This window comes from Anopheles coustani, chromosome X (genome assembly GCF_943734705.1).
Source record: "Anopheles coustani chromosome X, idAnoCousDA_361_x.2, whole genome shotgun sequence".
Taxonomy (NCBI): Eukaryota; Metazoa; Arthropoda; class Insecta; order Diptera; family Culicidae; genus Anopheles; species Anopheles coustani.
The window spans coordinates 231,835-247,860 of NC_071290.1; the positions used below are offsets into that span (position 1 = coordinate 231,835).

The 16,026-nt window shown below is 42.6% G+C and overlaps 1 protein-coding gene across 1 annotated transcript; it reads right to left on the reverse strand.

Moving 5' to 3' along the window:
• Positions 1 to 6,017: 6,017 nt before the first annotated feature.
• LOC131268741 (fasciclin-1) lies at positions 6,018 to 13,275 on the reverse strand. The gene is given in 13 exon segments (XM_058271018.1): positions 6,018 to 7,421; positions 7,479 to 7,623; positions 7,711 to 7,870; positions 7,956 to 8,182; positions 8,258 to 8,348; positions 8,432 to 8,583; positions 8,941 to 9,101; positions 9,169 to 9,438; positions 9,441 to 9,448; positions 9,545 to 9,681; positions 9,749 to 9,951; positions 10,036 to 10,168; positions 13,126 to 13,275. Coding segments are annotated over 13 exon segments (2,073 nt in total). The 3' UTR covers positions 6,018 to 7,185.
• Between the last annotated feature and the right edge of the window lie 2,751 nt (positions 13,276 to 16,026).

Consider the following 16,026-nt stretch of genomic DNA (forward strand, 5'->3'; position numbering starts at 1 on the left):
GGCAGATTGCTGGGACTCTTGCTGGAACCACATGATAGCAGCAAACATTTAAGTATCTGTCAACCGGGTTGTATCTACTGCTAGCGGCTAGTTATATTGCCTTCAGCTCTTTCGGACGCTTCCGGTTCCGGTTTGCTATGGCGCCTTGCAGGCTTTTCGTCAATGTTTAACAACTTGTTTTTAGAATGTGGATTTAGATTCACAATATAAAAACGATATTGATCACCCATGCAATTCAAATTCGAGAAATAGTTCAGAGAATAAAAGCAAATACTACTGGAAACATATGTTTCGCAACCTACTGTACTATGCTTGGCTCACAATCTTCATAAAGAAACATGTACCAGACAAGGGAAGCAACCGAGTAGTGCCGGTTTCGTTTCGCACATGTCGACGCTTCCACTGCATTATGGCAATGCAAGCTCTGACAAGAGAAAATCAACCTTCACCGTTGGTGAAAACCAACTTTCACCAACAACCTTACAATGTAACCGAATGATCTTCAACGAGTCCACGCGTACCAGGAGCGCAGGCAAACGCAGAGCTGCTGTCATCATACAAGGCAGCAGCTTGCTTTAAAGGCGTAAGCTGTTATTTTATTTTATTTTTCGAGCAGTCGAGGACGGCTAATCTTCTTTCGACTATTGCCAACGGACGACGCGTGACGTTGGGTTATCAGTTCCTTGTTAGAAAACAAGAGAAAGAATATATTAAAAAAATAAAAATAATAATAATAAAATAGTCACAAATACAAGTGTGGAACTTGGTAAAGTCCGATGTCATGGCTGTGAAACCCGGTGTAGATTAGACCCACCTGGGCGAAGTTACGGAACATTTACGGAAAACTGTGCTTCCTAAACTTCTGAATGATGCAAGTGTGTGCGATGCCTCCCTTTGGTTGGCGCCGAGCGAACGCGATGACGAACCCGCCAGCAGCAGCGCTATTCAGCGCTGCACCCTCCGAATGGTCTGCGCTCCTGTGCAAACGTGTCTTCCAGTATCCCACTTGTGGGACTGTTCGTATGGCAGATATAAACGTTCAACCCCGACTGCTTTATAAATAAAAAAAATGGTCTAGAATCATTGATTAATAATTTCTTTCGTCGATTTTCTTCCAACTCCTCTTATGTGCAGCGGCATGTGACGGCAAACATGACAAATTAATCGCTACCATAGAGTTACATCATTCTATTAGAAAAGTCACAATTTCATTGCAACGCTGCGGCATAGCATCAATCCTCTATCGAGTAGGTACATACGTATGTAGATTATAATAAAACGTTAGATGATGCTTGCAACTATGTGCACATTAGATCTCGCAGTACGCAGTTGCTTTAGTGTACATTTAAATTTAAACTTCCACATGCATGATGCGTGTATATCAATCAATTACCTTTTCGTAAAAAAATACACCACACACCGTTTCGTTTGGTCGGTATGAGGATTAGAAACCCCACCATGTGTTTTACGTACTAGGATCGCATGATCCGCTGGCAGTGGATCTAACGCATGTGCTACCACATATGAATGCCTGCCCACATGCCCCGGCGCAGGTGTACATAGAGCGACGGAAGGGTGAGGCAAAAGTGAAGTGAACATTAGAAACCTCTCATGTGGCCGCCGATAGCTCATCGTCAACCTCATGCAACACGAGCGAGAAAGAAAAAATCAACCCAGCTGAACGTATAGTTTTTCTCAGCCGTTGCAGCGTGTTGCTTAGAAAACCGACTCTACACAGCTAGTAGGGACCCAGGATTTTCAGGATGTACCACTTGCTTCAGCCCGGTCGATTTGTCTGAAACAGACAAAAATGGTAGAGAAGCGAACCGAAGCAAAGATCGCAACGAAACTATTGCTAGCGATGCCAATACAAAAGACAAATCAACGATCCCGTGCTAGAACAACCGTCATCACCACTACTGCTCGAGGCAAGGTTTCTATCGCCGATGCCGCGTTAGCAACGCGTTGTCAACGTATAAAATTTGCCTGCCTACCATCCACGCTCGAAACGAATGCTTGTTCTTTATTTTGCACACCAGTTTTTTTTTAATTTTGCTATGCGAAATGAATGAAAACTATTTTGAAAACCTAATAAGGGATGATTTATGTGCACTATCATTTAATTGAAGGATGTTGACAAGAAAATATACATCAAACGACACGCTGCGAAGCGCTGTATTGCCAACACAAAGCCTGATCGCCTGGTAGCTAGAGTAAAGCTTGACCTGCATCAAAGCTAGTGCTCACATGCTAGATGGAGCTGCGACATCCGCCAACCGTTGTATGACGGTGTTCGATGGACACGCGCGTTCACAACACTGCCACACGCTGGGCCGTTTAGCGTGAAACGAGTGCTCTAAAAGCGCCGGTACATCTACACTGCGTCCTGCTTGCTTGGTATCTGATGAACGGCGAGCGACTTGCTCGCCGCTAGAGCCGATGAACCTGACGGAAAGCGAAATGTCCCCTGCCATGTCGCCTTTCGGCTGGCGGCCAATATGTGGACAGATGTGCGGGCTTTCGGGCGAGCTGGTTCGAGCGATGCGATTGCCCGAAAGCCATCCCTTTATCCACCAACCATCTCATGATTGAAGCTCCCAATTAATCGACCGCAACTTGATAGACTTCGGTTGTCAAGCCGTGGTTTTGCAAGTCTGCGAACGACGGGGACGGGGAAGAAAACCAATTTTTCCAATCAGAAACCGGGAATCGATGGAAAACCGATCGGTTAAAGCCATCGACTCTTCGAGTGCCTATCAGGCGTGCAGCACCGGCAGTAGCAGTGCTGGGAAATCGCACGCGTTCGAGCAGCAGCACCAGCAGTAGAAGCGCGCGCGGGATGTTCCGATGCGGTAGCAACGAGGGAAGCACGCAATACGAAAGGTGCACAAGGGACGACCCAAAGGGAGATAGAAGAATTTCCATCCACACTATTGGAACGACACGAAGCTCCAAACGGTTTACAAAAAAAAAAAAAAAAAAAAAAACGGTGAGCTTCCTAGCTCAAATTTGCTTTGTAGGAAAATGAAAGGGCACGCACTATCGACGCAGCAACTTTCGCTGAAAACTGTGGTGGACCAAACGAGCCGAAAAATAAAAGTTTGTGGCACCTACACGCAGTATGTACCCTAACACACGTTGGTTGGTAATTTTCCCTTTGTCAATTGGAACAATGATTCACAATGCTTCATATTTCGCATAATGTTCGCATAATTATCTAAAAGAAACTTTTACCATACCACCCACTTGGTCTGATTTTAACAAATGTTTTTAAACCAATTTGTACCGCACTCAATTTTAATATCTTATCAATAGGAGTACATCACTTAAAGGATGCCTGAAACAATAATATTGTTCATATTCTGAACACTAGCAAACACGAGCAAAAGAAGCAGCCATCTTTCCATTCTTATATGTGTCGTTAGAACAGAGAAAAACCTCACACAAAAATTACTCTCTCATTGGAAGACAACGGCCGAATGTTGATGAATTTTGATAGATGGATGAACATTTTTGCAAATCCAAAAAATGTTCGATTTGATTGGAGAGTTTCTTAGATTATTAAAATGTGCAGGGCACAATCCGCAGGGTTGGACGTCGATTATGTACCCCCATGCAGGGTATGGCGTAAATGCTGGCGGGCAACCCGTCCCCATCGGATGCTATCTGTGATGGATTTATTAAACCGAACCGTTTATTATTTTTTCGCTCGATAGTCCGCTACAGCGGTGGCGCTTCTTCACTACGAAGCAAGCAACAGCGAGCCCTTCCAAATATGGCCACCGCGGGACGTACCACAATCTGATGCGCTCTGCTCTACCGTTAGTGTGTTAGTTTTGGCCTAACACAAGATGGATCGAGGCATGCGCATCTGGCGTCCAATTTGTAGCCGTGTTCGTTTCAATATCGCCAGCAACAGTAACGATGGTTTTACGGTACACACTCCCATGTAATTGGTCTGACGCTCGGAAATGGGTTAGAAAATCCTAATACCTTTACTGCATCGGACAAGCAATATAAGTTGCTTTTCTTATCAAACAGAACGAGATGATAAAAAGAGTGGTTAGTGGGCACTGACTTCAAACATTTCAATTCAATCAACATCCGCTCATGCTACTCGTTTCACAGTACAGATTCTGCATAGTCCTACGTCGTAGTTTTGTTTAATTGAATACATTAAACAACTCTTGTATAATTTCTCCATGAATAAAATTAATTACATTCGATGCGCTAGAAAGCGATCCTAGAAGATAAGTCCGTTCGTTAAGATGTTCCTTTTTGGTAGAACAAGTTACACGAATTGTATTTATATTTGGAAGTTTATGCAGGTGATCGGTAACTCGCTTGAAGGCTGCCTATGGAACGCATCAATTATGCTGGCGTTATTTCTTACGGGACGAATATGCCCATCCCCAGCCAACCATCGCTGGGAAAAAGTGAAACGAACAAAAAATTATTGCCGGGGGAAAATGCTACAAAAAAACCCTCCCCTAGGCACGCATTGACGCCTGGTAGAAGTTTGAAATAGTGCATTGATTTTTTAAACCTCCGGCCCAACCAGAGGCCATTCAGGCCTTTTTCATTGAGTCACTTGAAACAGGCAACGCAGTTACAGCGGCACTCCAGTTGCACATTATTCTCAATCTCTGTCGCTGAATTTGAGCAGGCTTGGGATGACGCGTTGTCCCTCGACATAATGTCGCCATGGTACCGAGAAAGAAATCAACTAAAAAAAATATACAATGAATAAAGGTGGGTGCGAAAAAAAGAAAATCCAATTAACACCATACGTCTACATCAACGGCAAGCATAAGATTAGCCGTTGCTTTTTTCCTTTTTACGATTCAATTCCTCAGAGCTGTAAGTATAACAAACGATCTACCGTAGTTGCGTGTCACCGTCGGAAATATCCAATTGACCGGCGGCCACGAATGTGTGGTCCCTCTTCGCTTTCTTTGCCAGGGGTTCTTTAATTCCTTGTTAACTTAGATTAACCGAGAGGAAAGCAGGGATGGTGTTGTTGTGATTGTTGCTGGCATCAGCGTTATGTGGTTTCAGGTTTCGTTAGGCTTAGTCAACCGTAACAGAGAGGCTCCCGCCCTTCCTACTTTGCATTACCTTCGCCACGTCAACTGCTTGCTGGCTGGAAAAAAAGATACAATTTGGAGACAAGAAAATGCTGTTACCAAACATCAGTGAGCAAATTTTGGAAGCCCTAATTACACGTGGTTGCGCGGCTGGGGGTTGAACTTGTTACGTAACTGGATCGGATGCCCCGGTCGACGTCCTTCGAGCCGCATGTGGTCATTCCGTGCAAGCGGAACTTTGCGCTAGCCCAGTGTTAGTAACACCCCATCCGAGAAGATAGGTATTTCACGACAACTACGTTTCACGTAGCCAATGACGCATTTCTCATTGTTAAAAACACGTAGACTAATAAACAAACACTGCTAATGAACTAAATGTCTCTTATCGACCCGGCTTGTAAGTGCGTTCCTTCGGTTTCTGTTTTCTCTGCTCATCAGGCTTGCTTCATATCTTTAATAATTTAATTAATACATGTGAACCGATTAAATTAAATTACACACATTAGCCTTTTCGGATGGTGTGAAAGAGCATGTTCACGCCCGTCGGCTCGGATACAGAAAATTATTATTTGGTCACTGCACGTCTATCAAGTTCAAGCATTCGAGAATTCATATCGATATTCATACAACACTTTTGCGTTCCTAATGTATGCTTCTTCTGGCAGATTTTCACCTTAGCTTGAAACTATATGAACCTTAAACCAAGGTTTTGTGAATATTGGACAAACTGTAGAGCCAGACTGCTAGGCCTCCTGCCTTTATATAAATTTACGATAGCACACTTCATTGGTCTTAAATTCACCTGTTACTTATTTTGGCAATATAATATGTATATATATATATATATATATATATATATATATATATATATATATATATATATATATATATATATATATATATATATATATATATATATGTATGTCTATATATTAATTCTTCTTTCCTACCTGGCTTAAACTAACACAATACACTAGAGAAAAAGAGAGTTATGAAAATTTGATAGTTTCCCACCAAGTTCAAACGGTAGTCTTCAACAAAACGTCTAGGTTTTTGGTTTCATTTTTTGCATTGCCCTGTTCTACCTTTTTACGAGGTACACACTAATTTATTACGTTTGCGCACACGTCAGGAGTAAGTGTACGATGCATAAGCTTAAACATGATGTAAATACTCTGAAACCTTCTTAATATACCATTCACATTCAAATAAGGGCACACAAAATTTGTCTTCCAATTTCAGGCACGTGTTTGCTAGTTTTTTTCAATGTTATGTCCGTTTTGCTTCATACGGTTACCTTACGTTCGATGCTCTAGATCAGGGGTCTCCCCGTCCCTCCCCTTAAATTTTTTTTAACGCGCGCCGCATTGGGTGGAATAACCGTAGCGTTGGGCCACATGTTCCCAAGGGGAAAGGGAGAGCGGCTCTAGATGAATGGCTAACAAAGGATACGAAGTGAGAGCAGAGAGGGAGGGGGTTTTTTAGTTGACGACTACTAATCTTTTTCTCCCAAACTGAAGACATTTGTTAGTTCTAGGCACTATCGGGCATGAACCGTTCATCTGCAGGGAAGGACCTCTGTCGGACTTGTACATTAATTATGTATTTTAAGGCACACAAACACTTTAAAAAAGGAAAGAGTAGAGGAAAAAAGTCGATAGGACACGATGCCTGCGGAAGGGATTTTTAGCAACATATAAAGCGCGTAAATCATTTCATGAAAAAAGAGGAATAATGTAAAATATGCCTTACATCAAACTCTGTATGACATGACACTTGAAATTAAACTTCGCAACATACATCATTTAATGCACGTGCGGTTTGTCATGTAGTAACATGTGCAGTTCTCGCCGTTCAGCTACGTATAAGCGACGGAGAAACATTCGGTGCGCAAAGGAAAATTTGCGAGATTCATAAATGTAATCACAAATAAACTAAATTAACCTGGAAAGTTGTATCTTCAAGAATCTAATTCTCCGGTAATGCGGGAACTAAGGTAAGTAAAACCAAAACATATTCAACATTCATCGACACAAGGGCGGCACGGCTTTGTCGCGCGGTAAAATGCATTGGTGTGCCTTTGAAAAGTTTTTCCACACTAGTTCATCAAAAACACCGACACGGCAAGGAAGAGGTTGATTGCAGTCATAAAGACGGTCACCTCAACAGTCTGTTTCCACCGCATCATTGCAGCGTTCGTACCACCTGGTACGATGACTTCTTCCTCCAGCACGAAAGGATCATCGATGACATGGATCAACCCGTTGGTGCAATCCACATCAGCACGAAAAACGGTCGCCCACCGTCCCGTCTCCTTCCACTGGATGTAGTACCCTGGAACAAATATAATTTCAATCACTTGCTCGGCGAGGATTCACGCTTGGTACTTACGGCGATCTTCCTCTTTCACCTTGATCTGCAAACGATCCCGACCTAATGTAGGCAGGGTTAGCGACTCGTAGGACATATTGCGCAGTTCACCAATGGTGAAGACGCGATCGGCCACGACCAAGTGGCGTTGAAGAACTTCACGTGTCTGCAAGGCAAAAATTATGTTAGGTAGGTTAAACGATCCCTGATCCAAAGCGATCCTAACGATCGGACAAACGCCTGTGATGCATACCCGATCGTAGTTGCGCACGAAATCTTCCAAGTTAGCAGCCGGATGGTCGTGGAACCACTGTATCCAAGCTTTGTCACGCGGCACAAAATACGTGAACCGTTTGGTCGTCTTGTTGAGCTGCTCGTTGAAGCGATTCAGTATTCCAAAGTGATATGTTAAGCTGTGGGAAAATGTATACGACAAAAACCCGTGATTAAAAAACCTATCAAATGATTCCACAATGACTTCGGGATGCGGTACAGTACTTCAGCATTGGATCGGTTTGTAGCTTCTTCTGCACTGTCATGTACGGTACGCCCAGCATGCGATCGATGATGTGTATGTAACCGTCCATGGTCGCGATGTCACCCAGCACAACGGTAGCATTCACGCCACCACCCTCGATTGTAATCGATCGGGTGCGGCTGGTTCGGTTTTCGAAAACGTTACAATAGATGAACTTGCGCGTGGAGAGTGTCGGTATCTGGAAGATCTGGATCGTTGCAAGTTGCATTAAAAACGATTACCATTAAAATTATTCATAGGTATGAAGTAAACAGTTACTTACATGATTCTGGTTGTTGCGACGAATAATTTCGATGGTAAGTGCATCTGGTACAACATGCATCAAGAGCGCCTCACGAAGCTTCTGTCGATTGCTGTAATATTAAAGAAATAGAGAAAGAAAGAGAGGAAGAGAGTTGTTTAACCTTCCTCTTTCCTTCCTAAATAAAATATTTACCTCATAAAATTGGTTTGCATCATCTCTGCGATAGCATCGTTGTGCGGCACGAAGATCGTCTTCTGTGACATATCCCTTATGTGCTCCACGAACTCTGGTGCGTAGTCTTCGATCAGATCGCGAAACTTTGACCAAAGGAAGTAGTTGTTTTCCTGCGGTCGAAAAATGAAGAGTGTGTTGTTGATAGCAATTGGCTAATGAACTTTTAGAATAAAGCAAGCATGAGAAAGAAACGAAAGGATGGAAGGGTCTACAATATAATCAATTCGGTAAAAAATCAGTCATCCATGCATGCATCCTTTTTATAAAGGATAAAGTCAAATGGTGGAAAAATGATGTGGTAAAGCGGTGTAATTTACAAATATATAGAAAAAACTAAATAGGGTATAGAAAAAAACAAAACACGCGAACTGATTAGTAAAGAGATATAGCTTGTGTGGCAATTAGATCTTCCAAGCGGTGTACTGTTAAGAAAAAGGGTGCATCTTAGAAAAGGAACATAAAAGGACCGTCAGCATCGGCACGCCCTTCATATTGACGACGACCAGCGGGCGTTGGATCAGATGAACGACACCGTTTCGAACCGGGATATTGGCCTTGACGACCTCTGCTATGACCGCACCCGAAGTATGGCGCGAGTTACCATACATGGTGTTGGACACGACGTACACTGCGTGATGTAAAAAGAAAATAGCATGTAAGTGGGTGCTAACTGAGTTGAAAGCGGAACTACATACCCCGTGCCTCCTTTGCCTCGCCGTAGCGGAGGAAGGTCACCGTGATCCGCAGCGCATCCTCGAACGCCATCGTCGGCTGTGGCAGACCGTACGGAGCAGGTGCGATGAAGATAGTCTTATTCGGAATGATGTGCCCATCGATCACCTTCGAGTCGATCATGTTCACGAGGTTGTGTGGTTGACTCTTGAACGCGCTCTCCACAGGAATTAGAAACGTATTTCGGCCGGACTTGCGATAGTTTTGCTGTATATCTAAGCGTATGATCTTCCCCGGAAGGATCTAAGTGAACCGTAGATAAAATAAATACAATCTTGCGTGAAGAAATTTATTCAACGAGCCACAAAGTGATCCTTCTTGCCCTCGTTCTTCTCTTACCGAACACGATGCGGCTCGATATTCATTGCCTCGACGTTCTCCAAGAACTCCCAAGCGTCAGGATTGGATCCATACGATTTGTTCAATCCGGGCGTCACACTAACCGGTACTAATACATCGTCGATAACGTGCAGAATCTGCCAAATAGAAGACACCAATCATGATTAGCCAGCACGTCGGGTGTCCCCATCCTCCTGTTTTCACCTGATCATTGCCAAAACCGTTCCGAAACTGCATATCGGAGCGCTCGCGCAAGATCTTTGCATTGTTGACGTACAGCAGATCTCGAGCGTAGCTTCCATCTCCATAACGCGGCTGGCGAACACGTGTGATGTACAACTGTGGGTTACCTTCGTAATTGCTTATCAGAACATCCCCAAGTCGGTCCAGTTTGTACGCCGAATTAACTGCGCAAGACAAACAAAAACACATTTTGCATAAACGATAAAGAATAGCTTATTTCCCTCTACTCTTACCCCCGAAACACTTACCGAAGTGATAGAGCAGTTGCGTCTTGTTGTGCGCGAATCGCTGGAAGGCCTGATTGGTCGGGGCAAAAACGGTAGCCGCGCTATCCTTTACCCACTCCAGGGCTGCTCTGTCTCGTTCGATTAAGGAGTAAAACTGAAAGCGAAAGAACAACCAGTCATTAACGACATTTACGCGGTACATATAATAGTGAAGTTAAATAGATGATAAAATGAATTATTGACTTTAAATAATAACACGCCTATGTAACACCGTATCGCAAAAAATTGAAAAGAAAATGAGAAATATTTCGTTTTTATAATTACATACTTTGTTCAACATGATCTAAAACGGGGATTGGCATAAATTTAATAAAAGGACCAGATGATTAGTAGGAAACAAAAAGCGCGGGCCGGATACCTGAAACGATGATTTAATGTTTTGAAAGTAGTATCCTTTTGAATGGAGTATCAACTCTCTAAATAGTAAAGTTACATAAGAAGGGGGAAAAGATAAAATATTTAAATGTAATTGTTAAACTTTTTAAATAAATTTCATGTTTATTTTCGTTGAATTTTGATTTTTTTTCAATATATAACAGGAACGCCTCGTTAAACAATTTTAATCTTAAATTTTGGGAAGAAAACAAACCTGACGTCGTGTAGAAATCCGATAATAATTGGGACGGGTTTTTTGTATGAAGCACTAAAAGATTCTTACGGGCCAGATAAAATTGCTGCTTAAAATATTATTTCTCTGGTATAAGTATAGCAGTTGGAACTGTTAACAATAAAAGGAACAATGAATGTAAAATTTAAATTTGTGAAAAAATGGATACTTTAAAAAATTACTAAGCGCAAACAAACTTCCGGCTAACATAAACTATTGATGATGAAAAACAGAGTAATCAAATTTGCTTTTACATATCTGTCTGCCACTAAAATCGGATAGCCTGTTTCGAGATGCTATGCTTGAAACTAGGTTGGCAGGTTTCTCCAACTTCCCGAACTCTTAAAAAATGTTACTTTTAGGGGTTGTTATGTGTAAACCAAGAAGAAACCTATGAATCAAAACCTTCAAGCCCGCAGATAGTGCTATGCTAAGGATAAAATGCTTTTGCGTTACACATACCACCCTAGGATATCATCTTCCCTTCCCGGTTCATCTACGCCCCGGTCACAGTGTTTGCTGGTTTTCGGGTTACTAGACTTTTCCTGCTGCTCTTTTGGCTTCCTTCAATCCGGAAGAGAGCCGCGGGTATGTGTGTAGTGGAGTGACGTTTTCACCATAAACCGACAAGTGAGTGTGTATGCGTCATGCAGACGGTGCGGCGCCAAACCGTGGCCATTTCCTTTGGCGATGACGGTGGATGTGGCCGGATAGGACGACAGGGTCGACGAAAAACCAAGCCATTGCTTTTCCTTCCCCCCGACCGAGCGGTAGTGTGTTGTGTGCCAACAGATACTCACACTAACATCCGGCTAGTGGACGAAAAGGGAGGTAGGTTCATTTTCCGTTAAGCAATTTTCATCTGGTTTTCCCTTGTGATAGCGGCATAAGCAAGGCAGAAGCTGGCATTCATTTCTTGAATCCAAAGGGAGAAGGACACGCACTTTTCTTCACGTTCACCTCCTTCCTCCAAAAAAAACAAACTTCCTCGAGTCAGTCCAATATGAATCCTGCTCTCCTCCGGGGTGAGCAACTACAAAGCTTGGCGCCAACAAACCCACAGCAACAGCGAAAAAAATCAAATAAAATGCAACCAGTAAATATTCGCACTACAATCCTAACTCTGTCAAAAGGAAAGGGCTGGAAAAGTCATTCCTTCCTCCCCCCCCCCCCCACCCTCTGCCACTACCAGCACCACCACCACCATTTGTCGATTCGATACATCAGTCATTCTACTTCAGTTTTAGCATTATCGCGTGAGCACATCGGGAAAACTCAGAACGGGCTGCCAGCCAGTATAGCATTTTCATTCGCAGTTCGGGAAAATAGTGTGCTATGACATGAAGGGGAGGAGGAGATGGACTCGCATTGATTTTTTGTCTATTTACGTCCTGGATTACATCCAAAGGGAGTAGGAGGCGGAGCGGCTTGTGGCTTGATTGAACTAGCGCTTTTCTTTTCTATTGGCAAACTGTTCCTGTTTCCACTTTCGCGAGCTGGGGCATACACACATTGTGCAGGAGCTATTTCCGTACGCTGATAGCCTCACTCTATTTCCCTAAATAAGGGTTGACAGAAAAAGACAACATTAAACCGACGCGCACATCATCCTAATATACATTGTGGAGGTGTTTATGTTCTCTACGGGTTTGGATACTGCGGCCTGGACACTTGGTTAGGGTCACTTGGGTAACCCCGCAAGAAGCGTAGATTTAAATTTAAACCGCGTCATACGTTGAAAGATGATCTTGCGCGGGACATAGTTAAATAGCCCTCATACCACTACATACACTGGCGAACGCGGTGGCTGTGTGCAAATGACCCCGTTTTGCAACTGGGCTGCCGAACTTTTACTGTGCTATTATTCCATAACAGATAAATCCCGCTTTCCGGTTACGGGAACAACTATAATCTAAGATCTCATCACATTTTCCTTCCCACACGCACTGCTGCCGTTCGTTTGGAAGAGGCACAGAATCCGATTATATATAAATTCAGGCATCCTGGAGATAAAGGCGCTGATTCACTGTGCTCCGTAATAATATATCAGAGCCACACGGACTTTGTATTATTTTTTTTTTTTTTTAATCTAAATGTAGTTCGAAGTTGCCAACATCATTAACATACTTAGCAAATGCTTTAATAGTTCAAGAATATTCTATCTTCCGTCCAGAGAACGAGTTTTCAGGCAACAAGAAACCCACACTTTGGATTAGTCATAAAAAACAAGAGCCGTAAAGTGTAAACATTGTTGCTGATAAATAGGACTAAAGGAGAAAGGAAATGATCGGCGAAACTTTTAATGGGTTTCGAAAATGGAATGGATGTAAAAAAAGGCAGCAGAGAAGTGAAACGGTGTTGTTTTGGCGAATTTTCCAACGAACGAAATACAAATAGGGCTAGAATGTAACTGAAGAGTTTTAAGGCTTAGCTGGACTCCTTACCTCGGATAGATCCGGATCGTCGCGTAGGTGCATCTCGAGCGAAATGGCATCGGAGGATGTGATCGAGCCAAGAATAAGCAGTATGGCACCGGCGAGCAGCATCACGCAGCGCTTTAGCGTCCAGAGAATCGGAGAGTTCTTCGGTGCCATCTGGAAGCCACTGGAATTTGCAGGGTTTTTTGGCAGTTGTTGATTGATTGGAGGCTCGAACGCGAGCTCGCATAGGCGGTGACCCTTGTGCGGGTGTTGAACAGCAACTAATATGGCACTATTTTTCAAATTTATTCTTTATAGCCCGTGGAAGACAGATAACCTTAGTAGCTAATCGGGAACACAATTTCCAACCATTAAATCACTGCAACTGACGAACAACTGCGCAGATCACTAGATCTGATGTGGTTACCGTACACTATCCCGGACTTCCGGAGGCTCGTCTAGTTCCGTGAAACTTCAGGTAAGTTGTCAGGACCGCCGTAACAACGCACAATATCAAATAGTTGATTGTAGAGAATATCCAGAGGAACACAAAGGAACGCGTTGTTTGGCCTGTCTCACCCACCGTCAACCCGGACTAGGAATCGACCGTGATCACGATACAGGTGCGGTGCGTCTTAGCTCACACTCTCTTACTTTCTGTGTTCAACCGGTCGTTTCACTTTCCAACAACGAACTGAGCCGTGTATCATACGCACCGACCACCCGGACGAACATTGCAAGAAACAATAGTTCGAATCCGTGCGCCTCTATCCAACACACAAACTCTGACGGAGATTGTGTTTGTGTTCAGTATATGCCTTTGGTGCCATCCAAGAGTTAACCCTTGGCTGGCAAGTCGAACATATTTTATCCGTTTCTAATTTCAATATTTGAGTTAAATAAAAATATCAGAAAACTACTTCCAATACCTAAGACCCTGTTCATTAATGGATTTAATAAAATTATTACATTTCAGCTCTGGTAATTTTTAGTCGTGAGAGAAGGCGGAAATCCCATCCCGGAAAATTAACAATCATAATGGACTAGTGAGGCATGGTAAACCTAATTTAATGTGCAAGAACAGCCAGAATACGGAATTTGGCTTATTGTCGACGAGAGCTGTGGTGAGCAGATTTTTTTAAAGAAATTTGTAGCATCAATTAAAAATGAATGAAAATAAATTATACTTTTAAATGAAATGATCCAGTAAATAAAAATTAAAGGAATCGAACAACAAACAGGGCCTGAAATGTTAGCTTATATTTGGAGTAATGGCGGAAAGTGATGTCTATCTTTATAAGCCATAGTTTCTTAGAAGGGCAATCTTTAGTCTTAATATAGCTACTCTATTCCGTAAGGGTAGAGGATTGGAAGGCATGAAATCACCAAAAAGGAAGTGTTACAAATGGTTTGTAACGGTAGCTGCTTAATGTAACGGGCTGAGTACCAACAGATTACTTTTGCCCGTGGAACTCACGGACAAAAGGATATAAAGATGTGGCACACTCAGTGTGAAAAAATAGACTAATAAAGGACTATTTTTTTAGTTTTTCCCACAAACGAAATTCCCAAAGAATTCCTTTATTTCCCACTCACGTTGGATTCGCAACAGGTAGAGTCATCTCGAACCACGCAATCACATTTAGGGGTAATGGACCATAATGCATGAACTTGACCAAAAATCAACTCAACACTGGACATTCAACGGTTAAATGCAGGTCCGCAACTGTTTGATGTACCGATACACTACACATACAAACACACACGCACACGCACACGCACACAGACGACACACACACACATACACACACACAGCACATTCACACACCGATTCCCGTCTCGCGTATTTGTATGTATGTGTAAAGCATTATGCTTTATGCGCAGCACAGTCAACATTCCGCGGAACCGGTTAAGATGATTCACGCACTACCAAGCTTTTAATGAGTTATAGCTGCTGCTGTGAGCTGTTTATACTGTAGATGAAACAATGGCGGTGGACGAATATTCCTATTCTACTATTAAACAATTGTAAAACAGCTAGAACTATACCGAGCAACGCGTTATTCTTTCAGATAAATTATCCAGTGTCGGTTGGTCATCATGCCAGTCCAGCCAAACTATCTGCCGCTTTGAGACCAGATGGGCCACAGGTAAAGCTTACATTTTATTTTATACCATAAACAGTTGAATAATAGAATAATTTAAAATGTATCAGAACTGCTCCTGGTTGCCGCGGGATCACGACTTTCGGGTATCGAAGCTATAATTTGTTTAAAAGAAAAATATCCTTAAACATGCTTGCTCCTTACAGCGTTGTTCTTTTCAATTTTTTTTCATCAAAAAGCTGCACACCACGTGCTTTCTCCTACGCAAGGAGCATCTCCTCCAGCGAAAGGCTGTCAAAACGGGTAAGAACAGTTGAGAAACGGTTAGGGCATAATTTAAAATGTCAAAATAACTAATTCGAATACCAACATACCGCAACTGCGCTTTTCCGCCTACGCCTTTCTTTGATTGTTTTGTTTTTTTATGTTTATCATGTGATGTCTAACTAGTCTAGCAAAAAAAAAACAAAACAAAAACACATTCTTTTAAATATCTCGCGTAATTTATCATCTAAAGGATGCAGCCAAGCTTGAAGAAAAGGACCTACCAACCGAAATATAATTTTAAATTTTAGTCATCCTAGTAAACCCTCACCTATCAGGCCCTGCTACGGATGGAGTACGGACGCTAGGGGTTTTTTCTTTTGTATTTATATTTTTGGAATTCGGCGATTCGAAGTACTCGTTCGTCAATTTCGACTAAATAATACACGAATGAAAAATGGATGCCAATCTTATAGTACGTCGCTAGTCAAGCTTATTGAGCGTAAACCATTATCGTTTGTATCTGTGTTTTCGTAAGGACACCAAGCAAAAAGAA